At 52.8% G+C, this 20,382-nt stretch overlaps 2 protein-coding genes across 5 annotated transcripts; both read right to left on the bottom strand.

The window, feature by feature from the left end:
- Nucleotides 1-144: 144 nt before the first annotated feature.
- Nucleotides 145-8,808, bottom strand: TMEM120A (transmembrane protein 120A). The gene is made up of 12 exons (XM_056329797.1): nt 8,652-8,808; nt 6,147-6,265; nt 5,514-5,630; nt 4,951-5,010; nt 4,124-4,219; nt 3,730-3,819; nt 3,252-3,317; nt 2,814-2,875; nt 2,463-2,555; nt 1,679-1,743; nt 999-1,067; nt 145-911 (listed from the first exon to the last, which is right to left on the bottom strand). Exons 1-12 carry the CDS (start codon nt 8,724-8,726, stop codon nt 798-800), a joined length of 1,026 nt encoding a protein of 341 aa, XP_056185772.1. The 5' UTR covers nt 8,727-8,808; the 3' UTR covers nt 145-797.
- Nucleotides 8,809-9,095: 287 nt separating this feature from the next.
- Nucleotides 9,096-20,308, bottom strand: STYXL1 (serine/threonine/tyrosine interacting like 1). Of its 4 annotated transcripts, none has more exons than XM_056329819.1 (9): nt 20,101-20,294; nt 18,975-19,036; nt 18,377-18,503; nt 17,993-18,049; nt 16,908-17,053; nt 15,382-15,530; nt 14,245-14,339; nt 12,098-12,207; nt 9,096-9,885 (listed from the first exon to the last, which is right to left on the bottom strand). In XM_056329819.1, the coding sequence occupies exons 1-9, from the start codon at nt 20,201-20,203 to the stop codon at nt 9,754-9,756; spliced, it is 981 nt and encodes a 326-aa protein (XP_056185794.1). In that variant the 5' UTR covers nt 20,204-20,294; the 3' UTR covers nt 9,096-9,753. The 4 variants fall into 4 exon arrangements, with proteins under 4 accessions (XP_056185794.1, XP_056185801.1, XP_056185783.1 ...); XM_056329826.1 differs by having other exon boundaries at nt 15,382-15,527; nt 20,101-20,293; XM_056329808.1 differs by lacking the exons at nt 9,096-9,885; nt 12,098-12,207; nt 14,245-14,339 and adding an exon at nt 14,346-14,979 and having other exon boundaries at nt 20,101-20,308.
- Between the last annotated feature and the right edge of the window lie 74 nt (nt 20,309-20,382).

Consider the following 20,382-nt stretch of genomic DNA (forward strand, 5'->3'; position numbering starts at 1 on the left):
GTCCCAGGGGTAGTACAGGGCTTCCCCCAGTCTGTAGGGATGCTGATGTCCTGCGGGGCTTGTTGGGTGGCCACAGCTCACAGTGCTGCACCCTGGGCTGGGGTGGGGGCACGGGGAGGTGACCAGAGCAGAGTATGCAAGCTGTTCAGAGACCGCCCCGGCAACCCGAGGCAGCACCTTCCCTTTATTTTTACACGTGCATCCTCCAGAGATGCGAGACCAGCGTGCTGTTTGCACAGCTCTGGCGTGCAGCCTGGATCCGGCTCAGGGTGCTCCCACACCACCGGTGCGACGGTAGAGGAGCGGGGTCCCACAGAGCCTGGGAGCCAGCACTGTGCACAGCCTCCAGCTGCCTCTGGAAGCAGAGAGGGTGCGGGGCAGTGGCTGCAGGCGATGTGAGAAGGGGGAGAGCCCCAACCACCCCAGGGAGCTGGGTAAGAGGCAGCTGGCAGTCCTGCACCCTGCCTTGCCCACGCTGGGCACCCTGCACTGCCCCTGCCCACAGCCAGAGGAGCTGGGCTTGATCCCTGGGAACCATCCCAGCAAATGTCTTCAGGGCAGAGGGAAGGGAGCAGCTCTCTCGGGTACCCTGCTCTCCTGGAGGAGGAAGGCAGGCAGGACGTTCCCGGATCCAGCACCGTGGTGAACGCGCGGTCCATTTGTGAGCAGGTGCCAAGCTCTGTCCCACGCCCAGGCTTCCAAGGGATGGGGTCAGACACCAGAGTCCGGACGGCATCGAGGGGATGGGAGCTGGAGCTGGTGGGGAGAAACAGTCCTGGCCCCCACGCTGCCCCCCTTCAATTCCGCTTTGTGTCTTTGTTCTTGTTCTGAAACTTCTGGTGGACCACACGGAGGGTGGTGAAGAAGTTCCCCAGGAAAAGGATGAAGAAGGGGAGGCCGCACATGAGGACCTGCAGGAGCCACAGAGGCACAAGTCAGCAGGAGGGATTGCCTGGGGCATCCCCCTCCCCAGGGCAGCTGCCTGGGAGCCCCCTTACCTGCCACTCCTTGCACTCGGGGTGCTGGAGCATGCGGAAGAGGGTGACGGCGTTGTAGAGCTGCCAGAACTGCAGGAGAGAGGAGATTTAGAGGAGTTTCTGCTTTCAGACACTCAAGCCCACGCAGATGCTCATCCAGCTGCTTCCTCTGGGCACAACCCCCCCGCAGACCTCATGTGAGGCCAGCCTGCCCCAGCGCACAGTGAGACCCCATCCCAGTTTGGGGGCAGAGGACCCCAGTTCGGACATCTCCCCCTTCCTTGCCACCCTCTAGAGCCCAGCGGTCGGGAGGAGCCCTCACACCAGCCTGCTGCTTTCAGCCAGCAGCCTGACTGACCAAGGAAGAACTGGCCCGTCAGCCGCAGCAGCTCAGAGGGGTTTTGGAAGGGCTCTCTGCGCCAGCCCCTCTGCTGTACTTTGCACATCACTTAAGAACTTGGCAAAACTTCCCCAGGTCCTCCCCACCTCACCAGCTGAGTCACGGAGGTGGTGGGTGCCTTGGAAGAAAACAAAAAGCTCAGTATTTGTGGAAAGTATTTCCCTGGCATCAGTATCACGTGGCTGCAGCAGCCTGCGGGGACCCTTGTGGTGTCCAGGCTGCCAAGTGCGATACGGCACGATCCATTCCCCCCTGAGGCTCCGGCCTCTTGAGGTCCCTGCAAGGAACAGTACACACTCACCTGCCCGAAGAAGAGGAAGGGAAGCAGGAACGTGAGGCCTCTCCACATCCAGGACTGGAAGCCCTCTGCAAAGGATGGAGGGTTGCTTGAGGACCCCAGAACACGCTGCACGGGGGAACGGATGGAGCCCAGCTCCTGGGGCCATGGGCCGGGAGGTTCAGTGGCCACCCCATGCCTGGCTGAGAAGGTCCTGCCAGGCTAACGCAGCCTCACCGTGGGCACTTGTACTTGCAGGGATTCCTAGTGCTAATCCAACGGGGGCTCTGGAGGAAGCTGCTCCGGTAGAGCTGCCCTCCCTGTGGCTGCTGTCCCTCAGCCTGAGCACTCGGTGTCACAGGGGCCAGGCAGGTGGCAGCCCACAAGTACGTGGGGTGCTGGAGGGACGTTTCACATCTGTAGGTGGTTCCTGGGGCAAGCTCAGATGCCAGGAGCCACAGCCACTGCTACCTCACCTCCTGAGGGAGCCAGCCCTGGGCTGGTGGCCCCAGGAGAGGAGGAGGAGGATGACATCCAGCCTACAGGATGCTGCCAGCCCCAGGAGATGCTGCTCTCACAGCTTTGGCTTTACTTGTAGCTTTTACCATTTCTGCCCCTGGTAAACCGCAGTCCAACTAGCCTCAAAACAAAAATAACTGTCACCCATCACCTTCAATGGAAACCACAGCTCCCAGTTAGCCAAGCACCAGTCCGGTGGTGGGAGGGAGGCTGCTAGCAGCCACAGGCCCTGTGGCAACAGCAGGTCCAGTTGAACTGGGACAACCAGTGAGGAAAAACCCCTGCTTACCCACAGTCAGATCCATGTTGTGCCTCTCGCCCAGCGCTCGCAGCCGGTACAAGCACCCACTCTGATAGTAGTACTGGAGGAACTGCACGAAGCCTGCAAGGAGAGCGTGGCTGCAGTCAGCAGGTGCCCAGGCACCAGCTCTCAGCCCCAGCAGCAGCCGGGCTCCGCGCTGACCCTGTACACAAAGACCATCCCCGGCGCCAGGGCAGTGGCAGGCAGGAGAGAGGCCCAGGGAAAACCCAGGGGAGGGGGGAGCTGTGAGCAGCCACAGCTGGGTCTCTGTGTGTCGCAGGGCCAGGCAGGCATGCTCAGCACCCCAGGCCAGCCCCCTGCCCACGTGGCAGCACTTACTCTGGTACATGGAGAAGGAAAGAAACTGGTTCCTGAACATCTGGTACATGAGCCCGTCTGGCCTGCGGAGAGACGGTGCTGGCTGGGGGACGTGGGGCCGAGAGGGGACGCAGCCACCCCTGCCTGCCCCACAGCCAGGGTAAGGGCACCACTGCCTCGCCCCGGCTCCCACCGAAACTGGGGGACACCCCAGCTCAGGCACAGCGTCACAGCACCTCATGTGCCCCAGCCCAGGGACCCTGCCTGCCACACAGAGGTGCCGATGGCTGCTTCATTTAGGGCGCTTGGGCCCAGCAAGGAACGTGTGGAGTCAACTGTTGGACCACAACGTGCACGGAGCAGGACTATGGCCACGGGTTAAGGCAGCAAAGGCCCCTTCACCTGAGCTGGCCACAGCCCGAGCCGGCTCCTCACGGGCCGGGGGGGATGCACACTTACCACGTTAGCATGACACCTGAGAGGAAGGTGGAGACATAGTGATGGAAAACCCACCAGCCTTTGATTCTGGAAGGCAGACACAGAGAAGCAGTGGTGTCAGGTCTGGAGCATGAAGCGGGACCCAAACGCACCCCGGGACAGTGAAGCCAGCCCAGCGCCACCCCCCAGCTCCCAGGGCAAGGCAAGGAGCAGGTTATGAAACAGCTGTGCACGGAGCAGGACCCAGCGCCTCCAGTTTAGGCAGCACCTGGGGACTGGGTCTCTTTCAACCGCTGCTCCACCCTCCCGCACGCCTCTGCACGGGGAGTTCCTCCCGCCCTGCTCACACAGCTCATTACTGGGGTTTGCTACACACCCCAAGTAGGAGGGAGCTGCTCCCTTGGGAAGCACAGAGCTATGCAATGGGTCCCAACATCTCAGCCTTGCAGAGAAGGACCAACTCGCCACACGTCCCCCTCCCGGAACCCAAGGGACTCACTTGGATCCGTTGTTGATCAAGATGCTCTCCCGAATGGTGAGGGTGCAGTAGTACCACACCAGGAGGAAGTTAAAGACAGCATCTGTCACCCTGGTGTCAAACAAAGCAAGGTGTAAAGGTGGCAGAAGTGGCAGCACCCACACGCTGGGGGCATGGGCACGGAGGCAGCCACCCTGTGGGATGCCCACCTACCCTGCGGCCAGGGAGACCCGCTTCTCCACCACCCACCATGGCCACTGTGCGATCACAGCAGCCACAAGAGCCACCCCACTTCCAGGGCAGCGGCCAGATACTTTTTCAGGGTCTCCTGTTCAGCTCTGGGGCTTTTAGGATGGGAGAGGAGGACACGGGGCCCTGGGAGGAGATCTCTGCCCAGCATCCAAGCCAGACTCACCTGGAGTTGAGGAGGAAGCGACAGGAGAAAGAGACTATGAGTAAGATGATGGTGAGGTAGAGCTTGAACTTCTCGTACTCATCTTTATATGCAAACCTGCAGGGAAGCATAAGGAAGGCTTGGAGCAAGGTGGCTGCTGGAAGTCTGTGTCCTCACCTGGGCGGACAAAAGTGTTCTGCTGGGAACCTCTGGGGCATGCTCAGGAAAAGCCCTGTCTCCTGCGTATTTCTGAGAGGAGAGCACACCAGGCTGCTTTCACACGGGTGAGGCACCTTCCAGACCCTCCAAACCATGCCAGCCTGGCGGGTGGCCAGGACAACTTGGGAAGCTGGGCAGACTGGGGTCCGTGCAGCTCTCCAAGGGGAGGCCTGGGGAACAGGGGGAGGAGGACACGGGCTCCTGGCTGGGCACCTCTGGCATTAGTGTCCCAGCATGGAGGGGGGCTCTCATGGGCCAAAACTGGCCGTTGGCGTTTCCCCAAGGGGAGAGGTGGTGGCTTGCCAGTAGCTGCACAAGTCTGACTCTCCTGGAAGCCCTTAACACAGGGGAAACCTGGAGAGGGGTTCAGTGAAGGATCCTATTGAGCGTGTCAGAGCTAACGGTCTGTCCCAGCCCAGTGGCAGAAGCGTCAGGGGGAGTCGAGGACCCGGCTGATTCCAGGAAAGGAAGCAGGGGACAGCCCGGGATGGGAATCTGCACCGGGTGAGCCAAGCCAGCCACGTGTCTGCTGCACATGCGGCAGCTCAGCCCGGGAGCTGCTGTTTCCCAGTGACAAGGGGATCCCAAGGCAGGCAAAGCACACGGCAGCAGTGACGCGAGAGCCGTACTTGGCCTGCTTGCTGAGCAGCGTGACGTTCACGTTCCCGAGCACCAGACTCAGGTACAACCTGGGGAGAGAGCAGACGGGGAGTTAGGACGGGTGCCTGCCCGGGAGCTGGCAGCGCTGCCGCGGGGGTGAGGCAGAGCTGTCCCCTCTCGTGCGGCCGCGGGGCTGAGAACCCCCAGCTGTTTTCCACTCGGAGCTGCCAAGCAGCGTGACTGGCACAAACACTCTGGCATCTCCTCCCAAGGGCAGGGGGACGGGTGGCTGAGCACACCCCCCACCTCCTGTGGGCACTGGGGTGCTTGCCGGGGCTCGCCCCCGCGCACGGCTGCCGTTCAAGGGCAGGTGAAGGCCACGAGCAGGCAGAGGAGTGAGGGGGACGAGGGCAGCGCTGCAGAGGCTCAGGCTGGCTCCTGCCCAGGTGTCCTCCGGGGAGCCGAAGCGGAGCAGCCCAGCTGGGACACTGCTGGGAGCAGGGTGACAGCAGGTTTGTGCCTTGCAGCATTCCAGCCACAGGGACGTGGAGGGAGGAATTGGTGTTTCACCCAGGGACGAGAGGCCTCTTACCCGTTCTTCTTTGGTAGATAGGCCTCCATCTCAAAGAAAACATTCTGCCTCTCTTTTATTAGGCTCTGGGTCTCCTGGATGGACTCCTCCTGTTCGGGACTCACGTGGGCTTTGCATCTGGGGGGGGAAACACAGGTGCTGGCATCAGGATAGCCTCTGTAACACAAGCAGCACGTGCTGGCACTTGATACATGACTGTCTCAGACAAGGACAACCCAAGGACAGGGAAGATGGACTAGAGGCAAGTCCATGACTATTGGCAGGGCAAGCTGCTCTGGCTAGCTGGGATGTTGCTAAAGGAAAGGAAGCAGGAATGAGAGTGAGTGAGGCCAGGTGATCTTCTCACCCTCGAGGAAGGATGGAGAGAGCGAGCTTTGTGCAGGAGAGGGCAGTTCAAGTTACCTGCAAAGCCCTTGCAAGCCCCAAGTTGCAAACAAGGCACAAACCGGGGCAGAGAAAAGGGAAGCTGAGGAAGGAAGGTCTGCCTGGGTGAGTCCAGACCTCCACAGCACGTTGCTACCAGGGAAGCTGCAGCGAGGTCTGAATTGGACACAGGGCCATGAGCTGAGTTCAACAGCCCCGTCCTTGCTGCTTTCCCATCCTGTCCCACCCCGTCCCAGGATGCCAACTTACTTTTTGAGGGAGAACGACAGCTCCTTCAGTCGCTTCTTTTGTCGTGCGATGGAGCTGGAGATCCCGTCCTGGAGCTTGGTTAGCTCCTCAAGTTTCTGCTTGTACAGCTTGTGATTATCCTGGGAAAGAGAGACCAGCATGCGTTACAGCTGCCTGCCCAGCCATGCCTGTCCTCGGACCTTCTGTGGGGGCATCTGTTAAAAGCCGTCTTTAACTTCACCTGCAGAGCAGCTGGGTAAGACAAGAGGTGGTTGTAGAGGCCAGGCACGTTTGGGGCCAGCCTGCAGCCATCCTGACTCCTGTGGGGGCAGGAGCAGCTGCTGGGGATGCCCACCCCCAATCCCAAGGAAGTTATCTACAGGTGCAGGCACATCCGCATGGTACAGCCTGCTCCGGCCCTCGCACGTGGCTTGTGTCCGACCCGGCTCCAGCTGCGGCCTGTGCAAGTCCAGCCAGCAATCCTGCTCTGGGGATGCTCCCGTAGTTGGGAAACCATTGACTGCTGCACCGGGGATGGGAAAGACTCGGGGGAGGAAAAAAATGCTGCTGGGGCCAGGGCTACAGCTGAGGGCAGCAGCCACCCAGCAGTGGTGGCTTTGGCTGCTGGGGCAGGACAAGCGGCTCTCTCTGCCTGGAGGTTCGTGCAGCACCTGACTCATGGCTCTGGGGCTCCATCCCATGCACCCCCAGGAAGCTGGAAGGAGCCCGTCAATGAGCCAGACAAAGGACGGAGTGGCAGCAGGGCTGCAGCCAAGCGCCTGGCTCCTCGTGCGGCGGTAACCCAACCACACCTGGGTAAGGCTAGATGCCATTCTTTGCTATATTTAGAAAGGAAAGGAGAGAGCATGGCTGGATCTATGCTGCTTCTTGTCCAGGTCAGCTGGAAAACAGCCTCACTTCGACCACGGGCAGCCTGAATGCCACCTCCACTAGGGAATTAAATGCTGCTCGTAACAACCCTTGGACTAGACCTTGATGCACAAGTTTTAGCCTCTGTAGCTCTTATCAAGCACTTTATCAGCAGATCTCAAAGCTGCAAGGAGAAAGGTGAAACAGAGAGGGAAACAACTTGTTCTCCCTCTGGTGACAAGCAGTGGCAGGGTGGGAACGGATCCCAGATAGTGCTGGCTCCCCCTGCAGTGATTTATGTCCCTGATCTCTCACGAGACATTTGCTGCTCGGCTATCAAGCTTTCCTGCTCCCATCTGGAGTCACCTCCTTCTCTTGCTCTGGAGTCAACTGAGAAAAAGCAGCTTTTGTGACAACTCCCTTAGTCGTGCCAGCATCCCAGCACAATGTCTGGAGACAGCCTGGACCAGGAGCCACCCCAGGAGAAGGTTTCCAAAGGAAAGGGCTGCCACAGCACGGCTGCATGCAGGGTTCAAAGCGGGCAACCCAGGACATCCACGCAACCCCTATGGAGCAAGAGGAGGTTTCTCAAAGCCTCCCTTGCCCCAGATCTGGGCACAGCTGCGACGTGCCCGAAACAACATCCGCTTCACCCCGCTCCCAGGGGGGAAGGAGGGGGAAAGGGAACTGGTGCAGCTGCAGATCTGAAGCACAGCAGAAGATGGTTAACCAACCTTTTCCTTGGGTGACCCCTGTCTGAGCTGAACCCTGCCCACTCCTTCCCCAGGCAACAAGCACCCTGGGGATTACACAAAGCAGGTGGAAACAGCTCTGATACCAGTCACCTTCTTGGCACAGAGCCCTGGTGGGTACCGGGGCACCCAAGGGTGGGTGCCCGGGTTTGAGGGAGGCAGGCTATCCGTTCCAGGTGCCTGGCTGTGGTGTGACCATTCCTGGCTACCTCTGCTCCCCTGCGAGGCCGGCTTTGGGCTTGCCAGAGCCAGGACGAGAGGAGCCATAAGGAGCGTGGAGCGGCAACTGCGCACCTTCTTCCCGGCCGTGCCAGGCAGCGCCGCTCCCCGCTCCTGGCCTTTAAAAATCCGGAGATCTTGCGTCTTGACGCCACGTCCATGGCAGGCTGGACAAGGAGACCGGCCAGCCCTGGAAGGCCACGGCTCTGGCCAAAGGCCGGTGCCCGGGCAAGGCTCCGTGGTGGGGACCCGGCCCAGCCCTGCACCCCCTGCCCTGCTCCAAAACCCTTTCCCAGAAGCACAAGGACTCACGACCGAGGGTCGCGGCAGGGCCACAGGGGTAACAAGGGACCGCAATCCGAGGATGGAGACGCCGGCACCCGTTAGGGATGCTGTGGGGGCACCCCCCACCCCCACGGAGGAGCCCTCCCCCGCGGTGCCGGTAACCCCGGGACGAGGGGGTCCCTCGCCCCGCCGTTGCCCCGGCAAAGGGTAACGAACCGCCCCGCGGTACCCCGGGGTCGAAGCGAGCCCTGACACCACCGCAGACGCCACCCAGCCGCCACCGGTGCTCGCCCACCCGCCGGCTGAGGCCACCGCCCGCCGGGCCGGGGTCTCCGGGGGGCAGCGGGCGGTGCCGGGGCCGGCAGCCGGCGGGGTGCGGGCAGCCGGCGGGGTGCGGTACCTGGATGCGCTGGTAGCCGTCCTGCAGCTCCTCCCACTCCCGCAGGCACTCGGCGGCCGAGGCGCCGCAGGCCATGGCGGCGATGGCGGCGGGCGAGCGGCCCCGGCCCGCGGCGCTGGGCTGCGCTGGGCGGCCGCGCCCCCCGCCGCTTCCGGGCACGCCCAGGGGGCGGGGCGGGGGCGGGGCATCGCCGCGCTCCTGGAGCCTCGTAAACAGCAGCCCGCAATAAGGAGGAATAGGTAAATAAATGAAGAACTGGCAGATTTTTCCCGGGAATTGGGAGCTGGAGGGGCCGGCCCACCGCCAGCACAGGCGGTTCACGGTGGGAAGCCACCAGCAGCACGTGGGGGGCTGGCTGGCCCCGTCCCTGACCCATAGGGGACGATGGAAAATGAACACCCCCCCCAGTCAATCCCTAGCACAGAGGGCAAGGAAAGCCCGGGAGCATTTTCTGTAACATTTCATTTTCTGACGTCAATGCGAAGAGTTCACAGCGTGGTAAGAGAGCAGACAGCACTGAATTGAGCTGTCACGTAACGGATCGATGCTTCAAAATGCCCAGCCACGCCAAGAGGTCTGCTTGTTGTATCAGAAGGTGGTGAGTGCCAGGCGAGGTCTTGCTAGATCCGTGGCCGTGCCTGAAGGTCGCTGAGAAAGGCACATGCAGGGTGGAGGGACATTTGCAATGGGGAAACTGTCATCACCTCGCTGTGCTGGAAGCGGGCACGGTCAAACTCTAAATTGACTGTCCCAGGCTATGGATCAACGAACCTTTTCAGAGATAACCCTAATGACTGCCCCGTACCTGGGGTAAAAAGCTCAATAATGTGGTTACGATCCCCTCTGCTTACAAAAGAGACAAGCAGTGTGTAATGGGTCACATCCTGCAGGACTTGCTTTCCCCAAACTTCCACCTTCTACAGCACAGATGAGTTCCCCAAATGACTCCAAAACTTAACCTGAAATAACATGGAGCTAAAGAGGAAAACCTGTCCATTACGCTAAGTTCTTTTTTTCAAACAGCGTTCAAGTAACTTTCTACCGTCACAGTGGTATGGACAGGGAAGCCCCTCTCCCTGCTGGGTGTTCTCTTTGCTACCTGTCAGTAATTTGGTTCAGAGATGTCTGTGATGGTGGTCCCATAGATTTGGGTCTCCCAGTCTGAGAGCTGTTTCACAAAGCCCCGGTGTGGTCTCATGTTCGTTTTGCATTGCAGAACGTAGTCCCAAGCTCTCTGTAAACAGCAAGAAAGCAAATAAATGTTAGGAACTTGAACTGAATCTCAGGTATTTACACAAAGCAGCTACACTTGTAGATGACACAGCTTTGTATTTACTCCCTGTGTTGGACAGCAAGAACCTGGAGATAAGACCTTGGCTACCAAAGCTGAGACCGACTGGATCCAGATGTGAATCTCAGAGAAGACTGTCACCTTTACACTCTGCTCTGAGGGATACAAGGCCAGCTCAGGCTGCTTTCACTACCTGGCAGGTATCTTGCGTTATTTTACACTGACGGAGCAATGCAGTCCCGGATTTTCTACCCTAAAATGCTATTTCTCCTATGGATGATAAGCAAAGCAGTGAAGATCAGCTATTCACAGGTACGCAACAAAGGTTATCGTGTCTCTGGATTGGTGTGACCTGATATGGCAGAGCAGCTATGACACTCCAGTTATCCCACTGCATTAACGACGGCCACCTTAATTATTTCGTAGTTTCAAGGAATCAGCTAGGAACTCTGCTACACACAGGGCAGCTCTGCTAGCACTACAGTGCTTTACTCCAGCTGCATCCTTAGGTTTATCCAGTCGTGCTCATCTTCCTGCTTTTAAAATAGACTGCGCCCCACACTTGGAGGATTGCTTAAGCATAATGAGACCAAAGGTTAGAAGATAGTGCTCCATGGGTTTGTTTTTCTAATCTCAGTGATTCTGCATGTTCCGAGGCTGATCTTCCAATATTTATTCCTCTGGGCCCACAGTGTGAGTGTCTGTAGTTTCCCTGAACTCCACAAATCTACTCACATATTGATTACTAATAGGATAGGGGGGCTCCCATCCCAAATCTGCCTTTCTTTTGCAATATCCGCATCTTTGGAAGCTTTCAAAAATCTTTGCCTAGATTGGCTGAAGGATCACATGGGAATCTGTTGCATTGCTTTGGTCTGCAAGAAACAAACTTGTCTGCCAGGGTAATCCTCTGGGAAAGCTTTGCCCAGCCAACAGTGGGCAAGCACCACCCAGGCCAGCCACAGCACACCACTGCTGTGTCAACCTTTTCTCCTGGGTTTTTTTTTGGGCACTTCATAAAATGCTGAGACCAAACTGTTGAGACCAACTGAGAGAAACTGCAAGGATCAGCCTTTGACTTTTGCACTGCCACTGCAAGCACCTCCAGTAATGTAGTGTGCAAGTGAATGATTATCAGTGTGCAGGAGCAATCACACCCAGCATTAGTAGAAGAGACAAAATAGTATCTGCAGCCCTGTTGGCACGCTCAACCTGAAATTACCCATTGGCACACAGCGACAGTAAGAGATTTCCTCTTATGTTGCAAATGTTTGCACAAAATCAATTAAATGATTAGATACAAGCCCAGCTTCAGTGAAGCTTGGATCAATCCTTTCAAGCTCTCAAACGAAGACACACTTTCCCAACAAGGACAAGATTTTTAAGGAGGATCCTTTCAGTCCCCATGGGAGCTAGCCTGCTCTGTGTTAAGCAGGCACCATGAGACACTGCCTACAGCAGCATGATGCCCATGTGTTGTATGCAAAGGAAAAAGGGGCCTGGCACCAGGGGAGAGGCCACCGGGCTACTGCTCAGCCAGGTCATTCTCAGCTGTCATTCATTATTTTTCACACATTATTCAGAGCTATGGAACAGCATGTATGGCCATCTAACCTGTACATCCCTCCTGGGCTAGTATTATCCCTTTCCAGATATCTCTACAGTAGTACCTGTGGGAGGGGATTGCTTCTGGGGAAATAAAATAGGATTTTGGAAGAAGTCGGTGTTGCTAATGAAGTCAGTGGTGAATCAGAGCCCTGCAAGCACTGGGTTCCAAATTTCCCTGTAACCCCATGGTATTAAGGGATGGGATTTACTTCAGTAGCTTCCAAATACTCTCTCACATCCAGCAGAACAGAAATACTAAGTCCTGTAACCACAGCTTTATTTTTATAGCCCTGTAGTTAAGGAGGGAAATGCAAGAATGGCATGAGTGCCAGAGTAAGGACTCACTGATCCAAAATCTCACCTAAGCCACCTCCTTTAACAGTATAAAGAAGGTGCAATCTCATATAATATAATCTGTTACATTATCAAGTGGATAGTCTGTATGAAAGCCCAGATGTCTTTTTCATTACTATAGTAATGAGGTTTCAGGAACAGAAATAAACTGCAGACCCAGCCAGTATCTTTGGGAAATATGACAGTGACATACCTTCAGGGAAAACTGGCAGGAATTCATAAGATAGGCCATGGTTGCTGTGCTGCTCCGGCTTATCCCCAGGCTGGAGAACACCAGCACTGCTCCATGATCCAGCTGAGCATCTGAGTAAAGAAATGCCAATCACAAATTAGTGGTCTGGGAAATCAAGCTTCCAGTTGTACAGTCAAGCACTAATTCAGTGATAGCTGACAAGCTAGCAGCCTGAGCGACAGGAACCCTCGTGAACCCTGACAGCAGCAGATGGGCACTGCCAGCTCCCATTTCTGTAAGCATTTGCCTTTCTTAAAAATCCAGAGTTAAAACGTGACTATGAAGACCAGAACCAAATGACAATGAGCAATCAATGTTTTATTACAGATCAGTGTCACCTTTACATCAGATAACTGGTCTACCATGACCAATCAGCTGTAATCAGCATCACATCATCTACTCAAACTCTCCAGAAAGGTTTAAAGGTATTGAAATTTCTGATGAACTCAGGTCTACGTGTTCTCCACTCAAGCTGGAGGAATCAGCTCTCAGACTGGAGGGAACTTAAGACTTCAAATCCCTTACCTCTCTGGGGGGTTCAACAGCAGAAAGCATGTACATGCCAGCTAGGGCGCTGATTTTATGATGGTTTTATGATGGATACTTTGCAGTGACAATTGCCAAGATGAGCAAACTCGTTCCCTACAAAAGCTAAGCCCAAAGATGCTGTCAGTTGCTCCTAACCACATTAAGCCCGTTATCTATGCCTAGAAGGTTCCATATTTTATTAATAACCTTTTGAATTCTTTCCCTCCCTCTCCAGAGCAGACAGCATGACATGTTTTTAGAATATCAGCAACCAAACGCTCAAATTCATAGGGCAAAGCTCCTTCTTTTACTGTTGTTGAGAGGTTGTGGGGTTTGTTGGGTTTTGATTTTTTTTTAAGCACTAAAACAGCGTTTTCTAACTTATTTCTATCGTGAGATACTAGTTCTGTTCTAAGACCTGAACAGAAATAACCTCACTCAAATACATACCTGGCATGAGGATATCCACACTCCTCTCAAAGTACGTGGAGAGCTTTAGTCTAGTGTTCACCCATAACCATTCCAGTTTAAGTAATCTACTCTAGACTGTCAAGTAAACAGTATGCACTTCCACAACTGCTACAGCCAATAAACTTTTACAGTTCATTTTGGAAAATTCCACAAACTGAGGTGAGAAAGAAACTTTCTTCTGAAATACTACTGGGAAAAAAACCTGAGGCAAAATGAAAGGCCAGTAAGTGGAGTTCAGTATTTGAGTTTCAATGCATGCAGATCATGAAATTCAGTTCAGGACTACAAAATTATCTCCTCAAATATTGTTTCCTTCTTTCTTTCTTTCTTTGTGTCCAGTTGTCATTTCTTATATTGTACTTGGATTATAAGGTCTGTGGGGACAGGGTGGTCTTTTGCTTCTGCATTTGTACAACACTCAGCAGGGCCTTAGTCTGTGGCAGGTGTTAGTTCCTAAGTGTAATAAAAGATAACGACACAGTTGGACACCATCACAGGATGGAGCTGCGGGAGCTATGTCTGCTATGCTGCTGCAGGCACGGAGCTGAAGACTATGTTTTTTCTTGCCCTCTCTGATGTAATCAGCTGAAGGCAGGTTTATGCTGTCCAACCTGAAAGTCTTCCTAGGCCCTACGGTGGGTCTGCACTGCAAATCACAAAGATTAGCAGCATCTTGTGGTGAGTTCTCTAATGTGTCACACTCTTGTTCAAATAAAGCTCTGGTGGTGGAAGATTTGGGCTGGTAAGAGTCAAAGGGTTGTATTTAAGAACAAAGGAATAGGAGGGAATCCTATGAGGCCCTAGCAGACATCCTGCAGCAAAGCCTTTTCAGATCGTGTAGAAAGCTCACTATTATCAGAGTGAGATATTCCTTACGGTAAGTAGGAACATCAGAGTCAGATGCCCTGTAAAATCTCCTCTCTGTCCAACAGGCTGGCTAGTAAGACAGCTGTGGTATCCATTAGGGTGTGGGCTTTCTTGGGAGTATACTGATTTTGAAAGATACGACCCTCCTGTCTAAGCTTCCTGTTCACGTGAATTGCAGTCACTCCCATCTAATATTCTAGAGTGAGCAAGGTCTCAGGAATTCCAGATCAGGAACAACTCACCTATGAAATGACAAATGGTGGCAAAGGAAGAAAAAAGATCTGCTTCGAGCGAATCTGGAACAGGTATATGGAGGTATTTGCCGCCTTCTGCAAACCTGGAAAAAGAGCACACTGTGACACGGACCAGAGAAGCATGTGTTTGTTGGAGGCAAGCTGATAACTTTGTTTGCTGTTGCATGTGTGAGTTTTTCATCATCATCATCATTAACATTATGATAAGGGATTTGTTATGGTAAGACACCGAGATGCTTGTAATGCAGAACCAGTTTCATTACTGATTTTTCCATTCCACATGGTATCAGCACTGATGGTCTTGTCTTAACCTACAGCTTCCTTTATCTGAGAACTAGATGAAGACAGATGAACTGAAAGCAAAGGTGCCTTCATGGTGTGCATGTCAGCAGTTTTGTGGACATAGCCCCCCAGTTCACTTCATGTGGTTTTCTATGACGGCACCCTCCTCCTTCCACAGTCAGAGAACTAATGGAGCAAAACACTGGTGAGGAATTTCCAAAATGTGAAAGCATGTCATTTAGAGGGCATTGGAAGATTACCCACGGTGCAGAGACCTTTGATGTTTTCCTCTGGAGCCAAAGGCATGAGAAATGTCTGCTGATACACGTCCTGGGGTAGCTAACTGCATTTGTTACTTTGTTTTGGTCATTACCTTGAGAAATGCCACTGGATTTCTCACTGTGTGCAATGGCATTTCCAGATTGAGCTGAATGGTCATGGCTGTAGGTAAGGAAGGAAGACCAACAATGTGAACCATCCATGATTTAGCTTTTACATTGATGTGTTTGTAAGATTTTGCTCTGAAAGCTATTCAGAGATTTTGGCTCTTCCCAAAGGATGGTGGTATGCAATCAACTCAAAATTCCAAAAGCATCTCAATCCTCCCCTCACCCAATCCACCCATGGCATGGTCAAGGGCTGCAGGACCGCATGGCTGCTGTGCTAACTCTGGAGTAGAGATCGGAAAAACGAGCATGGAATAGCACCCAAATCCGCAGTGAAACACAGAGGTTTCCTTGGAAGTTCACAGGCACTCTGCACATGGGCTCTGGTGCTGTGCCAGCTCACTTTTTTCAAAGACACAAACACCAGTGAGGGTAAACCTTGAACTATTTAACTTACAGTGTCGCAGGCTGTTCAGAGATGTTGACTTGTGCTTTGATCTTCAGATTTCTCTGAATTTGTTGGTCACAGGCCTGCTTGAAATTGCCCATATATAACTTTTCAGGCAGTATTTCTACAGGGTATGGCTGGAAATTGTCTAGTTCCTGCTGGAGAGAAACCATAGGCTCAGTTTAGAGTGTATGTTTACTCCTGTTAACTTGGCAAGTTCTTAAACAAAAGTCATGTGAAGAATTGAACACACACTTAGTCAACAGCTCATGACACATTCTAGCGTAATGATTCATTCAATCACCTGGACTTTCTGTATATTGAAGTTCGCTAGATTTACTGAGAATAATTAACAGCATTGCCATCATTGTAGCATTACTTGAAACAAATCCTAACTAAACAGGAGGCGGCATGTATTATTTTCATTGTCTGGAGGGACTGCAGCATAACTGATTCATTTGATGTTTTCTCCGGTTACTGTTTGCAAGGCTAAATGAAATCATGTGTCACTTGCTGGGCTGCAGGTGCCATGTAAGTGGCACAACATAAATCCACAGCTGCTTCCGGTGTCTGCAGCGTGAAGGTTGAAAATAAAAATATACAGGTAACCGACAGTGCCTCTACATTACTGGCTGAGATTTGGCTAACGTTACAGCAGAACAAAGCAACAGCCTAACAATTTAAAGCAACAGAGAACAACAGCTTAAACTTAGAGGCAAGGAGCTACTCTGTGTCCAACTGAATTTGATGGGGAAGTTCAGCAGTTTGCCACCCTTCATGAAGAAGCACAAAGTGATCTGATTGTTTCTCCTGTGCTGTAGCATCCCACAGGTTAGCACCTTGTTGTGGGCTATTTCATGTGAACCAGAAGTGAATAGGAACAATGGAAACAAAAGACAGGTTGCAATGACATGCTCTCTGCTGTCCAGCACCCTCTAAGTCTGCCCTGCCTCAGGTCCTAGATGTCAAAAAAAGGTAATTATTTCTCATGAGCTAAATAGATCAACGTTTGCATGTGAAACCAAACAATTAGGATACCAGTGCTCTAGTTTTTTATGGGTCTGTGGAAAAAACGCGCCAGCACTTGCTTTGTGACCCTTCCGGATGAAAAGCTTTATAGACACGGAACACAGCGCTTGATAGGAATTGTACTTCTGTCTGAAAACATTTACTGTGTACCATCCCAGATAACCACGTGTGAGAGAGGAACCTGCTTCTTTTCGTCATTTGCTATTGTTTGTTTAGTTATCTCTACTCTCCAGTAGGCCAGTTTCAGGGTTATTGGAGAAACCTTCCCAGGTTGTTTTCATGAGCTTTCTTTCACGCAATAGAAGAGGAAAAAAAGGCCGAGTGTGGCTGTAAAAGAATTAGCGGTGAGGCTCAGGGCATGCACAGTAACTCAAATTACATTTAATTCCTTTGTTTGAAATTACTATGGTATCAGCTTTACAACACCATTTAACTTGAATTCATTAGCCATCATCAGTTGAACATGAATGCTAATGTCTTCTACTTGCAAAGTAGTCTCATCTCACCTGAGGCATCCACAGTATCTTCTGAGTCCTCAGAAAATGATAGCAAGCTGAAAAACGCTTGTATCCTCCCCTCAGGATGAGCACAGGATGGCGGGTGAACTGCTCTAAGGCTCTGGCATGCTGGATGGCACTTCCTTCCTCAGCATCTGAGATGAAAAAGCGATTTGCCAGGGCAGGTTTAGAGTGCCTGCATCAGCACTGGGGATTACATTTGTCCCACTGACACCGACAGCAAATTCCTTTTCATTTCATCTAATGGTCTGTAGAAAGCCTTGTTAAAAGCTATTTACTCTTTTAACTCTTGCTGCAGGTCAGTAACAGGGCATGCTGCTTTTCACCTCTTGTCCTGATCTTTTATTTCTCTCCTGGTTTCTTTTGTAGGTCTAGATAAAGTTCCCCCCCCCTCCCCCAATTATTCTTTGGGAAATGCTTGTAACAAGTTCCCATAATAGAGAAGTATTATTAATTTAAATCTAATAACCTTAATTTTATGGAGGCTTTTTTTAGTTAGTCTGCTTTAGGCAAAGGGGGAAAGAAGGAGGTATCTTGAATAAATTTTCACAAGTGTTTTAAACACTCCCCTCAGTGAAGTAAATTACCTGAGGTGGCTGCTCCCCCTCCTTCTGCCAAGGGATCCAGCCTGCTCGCCTCTAGCTCTGTCTGTTTTAGAAACAGATCAGCACAATAGAAACTCACTTCTGATTCTTCATACCTTCCCTTGCTACTGTCTCATCACGGAGCATTTACAAACGTGCTGGCTTTATTCATTCCCCTTATATTCCCAGATATTTTTTTAATAAAATTATGTAAATCTTTCCTAAAACTATAGTAGCCTTTATAAAGGTAATACAAGCTGAGCAAATACACTGAAGTGGTTCTGCACACAGCAGAACTCCTTGCCAAAGGATGCGTGAAAGCTAAAAATTTCCATGGTTCAAGGAACGCTGAACAATTACATGGAAAAGTTTCCAGCTCTTCACATTTCTTGGTGAACTCCATCAAATCACCACCCCCATTAAAGCTAAGTCTTTTTAAATATGATATTGTGAAAGCCTTTTATAACCCTCAAAGAAGGAAGTACTCACTCTGGGAACATACGGAACTTGAGTCAGTGTTTTCAGTCTCCAAAGAAGGACTGCTCCCTACAAAGCAATTGTTGGACAAGCCAAATCTCAGTGAAATGCGGGAAAAAAAAGAACCCATTCCTCACAGAAGACAAGGAGCTTCAAAGGGATCAGTTCACAGATAGGAAACCAAGTCTGCCAGGACACTTTGAAATAATATGTAGATTTTTGAAGCCTAAGAACATATGCAAGAGAGTGAAAAACCAGAGGCGTAGCACAGATGTTCATTTTTCAAATACAACTGGGTAAATTTGCATCTCTCCCAATAAGCTCATAAAATTAAATGAGGAAGGGGAAGAATGAATATCTGGCAGTGAGGTCTTGACTGCCATGGGTCATATATACCTTTTTCTTTCTCCTCTTCCTCACAGTCACAGCAATCCAAAGAGCTGGTCTCACAGTCATACACCACGCAATATCTGACACACCGCAGCTCCTCTGAATCCGGTACCAGATACTCCCCCGTGGGACTCTATCAGAAATCGCAGAGGAATTCTATCAAAAGCACAGCTCCACCCTTTTCATGTGGCATCAACGCTACCACCAGCATCTTGCAAGTCACTATTGCACAGCTATGGGATGGGTTTGGGGCTACGTCTGCACTTGACACTGAAAGACGCAGTTAGAATTCAGAAATGATGCAAACTACGCCGGATTGCTTCATCAGCTGCGGCGGTAAAAACGCCAGCACTGTCCTTTGTGAGACAAGGCTATAATATGTTAGTTCTTGTGCAATATTTTTCCTGATACACAGCTCCTATTTGCCAGTCCTTTGGGCTACTGAAGCCACCTTTGCTTTTACATCCCCCCAGTGGCAGAAATGGAATGTGGCTGACACAGACAGGGGAGAGGCTGAGACAGTTCCCGCGGGTTATAGACCAATTTTGGCTTCCTGCTAATCGCTAAATCCCGAGATTGTTTACACAAACAGTAATCCCCTCACCTGTTCAATCCTGCGTGCTGTAATAATATGGCTCTCGTTGTATTCATGCTGAGTACGGGCATCTGAAAAAACCAACCAAGACAGAGCAACTGGCTTATTTAAAGGCACTGACATCAACCAGACAAAGAGATTCTGGTTTTTCAGATGAGACTTTCTGATGCAGATGTAATGAATGCCACTACTGATATGAGTCTGTGTGTAACACCAAGTGATGCCAGCAGCTTCAGTCCTGCGTACAGTACTACCAAGTGTGGTACTGCAGTGTTCACAGCGCCAGTCCCATGCTCTGTTCTGCTCTGCCCTGTGGTGTATCCTGGCCCCCATGCACTGCGCCTTCTCTGACCTCCCAGTATCCAGCACCTCTGCCTCTGTGCTGCCCCAGAGACAGAGAAAGGAGCACCAGAGAGACCCCAATCCCACTCCCAAACTGGCTGACTCCCTTGCCAAAACATTTAATAATATTGCAGTATCAGGCACCCTGTTGGGGGGTATTTGCACTATGCAAGATGCAAATGCTTATCAGCAATCTTTGTGCGATCATCAAGAAATCTTGTCCACCTATAAATCCTTTGGGAGCAGCAGGGTAGAGTGTGTATCCCTGGGATGGATCAGAGCAGGAAGAGGTGGACATGATGACAGTCCTGGGTCATGGCACCTAGAATAGGATGGGAAAAATGCCCCAGTGGCAAGGCCCCAGTAATTACAAGAAGCAATGTGTGCTCTTCCCCATTCACCAGAGACCACAAACCCTATTTCCTCAGGAAGCCTGCCCAGGCCAGAGCATGGTGCCTAGCTGCAGGCAGGGCCAGGCAGCACGCAAGGCCAGAGCCAGGTAGTAGGCTGGGCCTGGTAGCAGGCAGGGCCAGGCAGCAGGCAGGGCCAGGGCCAGGCAGCAGGCAGAGCCAGGGCCAGGCAAGAAAGCAGGGCCTAGCAGCAGGGAGGGCCAGAGCCAGGCAAGCAGGCAGGGCCTAGCAGCAGGGAGGGCCAGAGGCAGGTAGCAGGCAGGGCCTAGCAGCAGGCAGGGCCCGGGCCCGGCAGCAGGCAGGCCCGGGCCTGGCAGCAGGCAGCAGGCAGCAGGCAGCAGGCAAGCCCAGGCCCAGCAGCAGGCCTCCCGCTACGGGCTCACCCAGCAGGCACAGGTAGTTGGCCTCCGCCAGCCGGGACACCCGCCGCTTCTGGCTGACGATGTTGTAGAGGCAGTGGGGCTCGCAGAGAGCGATTCCCGCCATCTCGCACCAACACGCGACCGGGTGACTGTCGCCGACTGTCGTTTCAGCCGCCTCACCCCGTCACCTTGGCGACGGCAGCGCGCGGCCCGCCCGGTTGCTAGGGAGCGACGCCGCTGCGGGTGACGTTATCCCCAGATCTCGCGAGACTTCCCCCCCCCCCCCCCCCCCCCGCCGCAAGA

Source organism: Falco biarmicus, chromosome 1 (genome assembly GCF_023638135.1).
Source record: "Falco biarmicus isolate bFalBia1 chromosome 1, bFalBia1.pri, whole genome shotgun sequence".
NCBI lineage: Eukaryota > Metazoa > Chordata > Aves > Falconiformes > Falconidae > Falco > Falco biarmicus.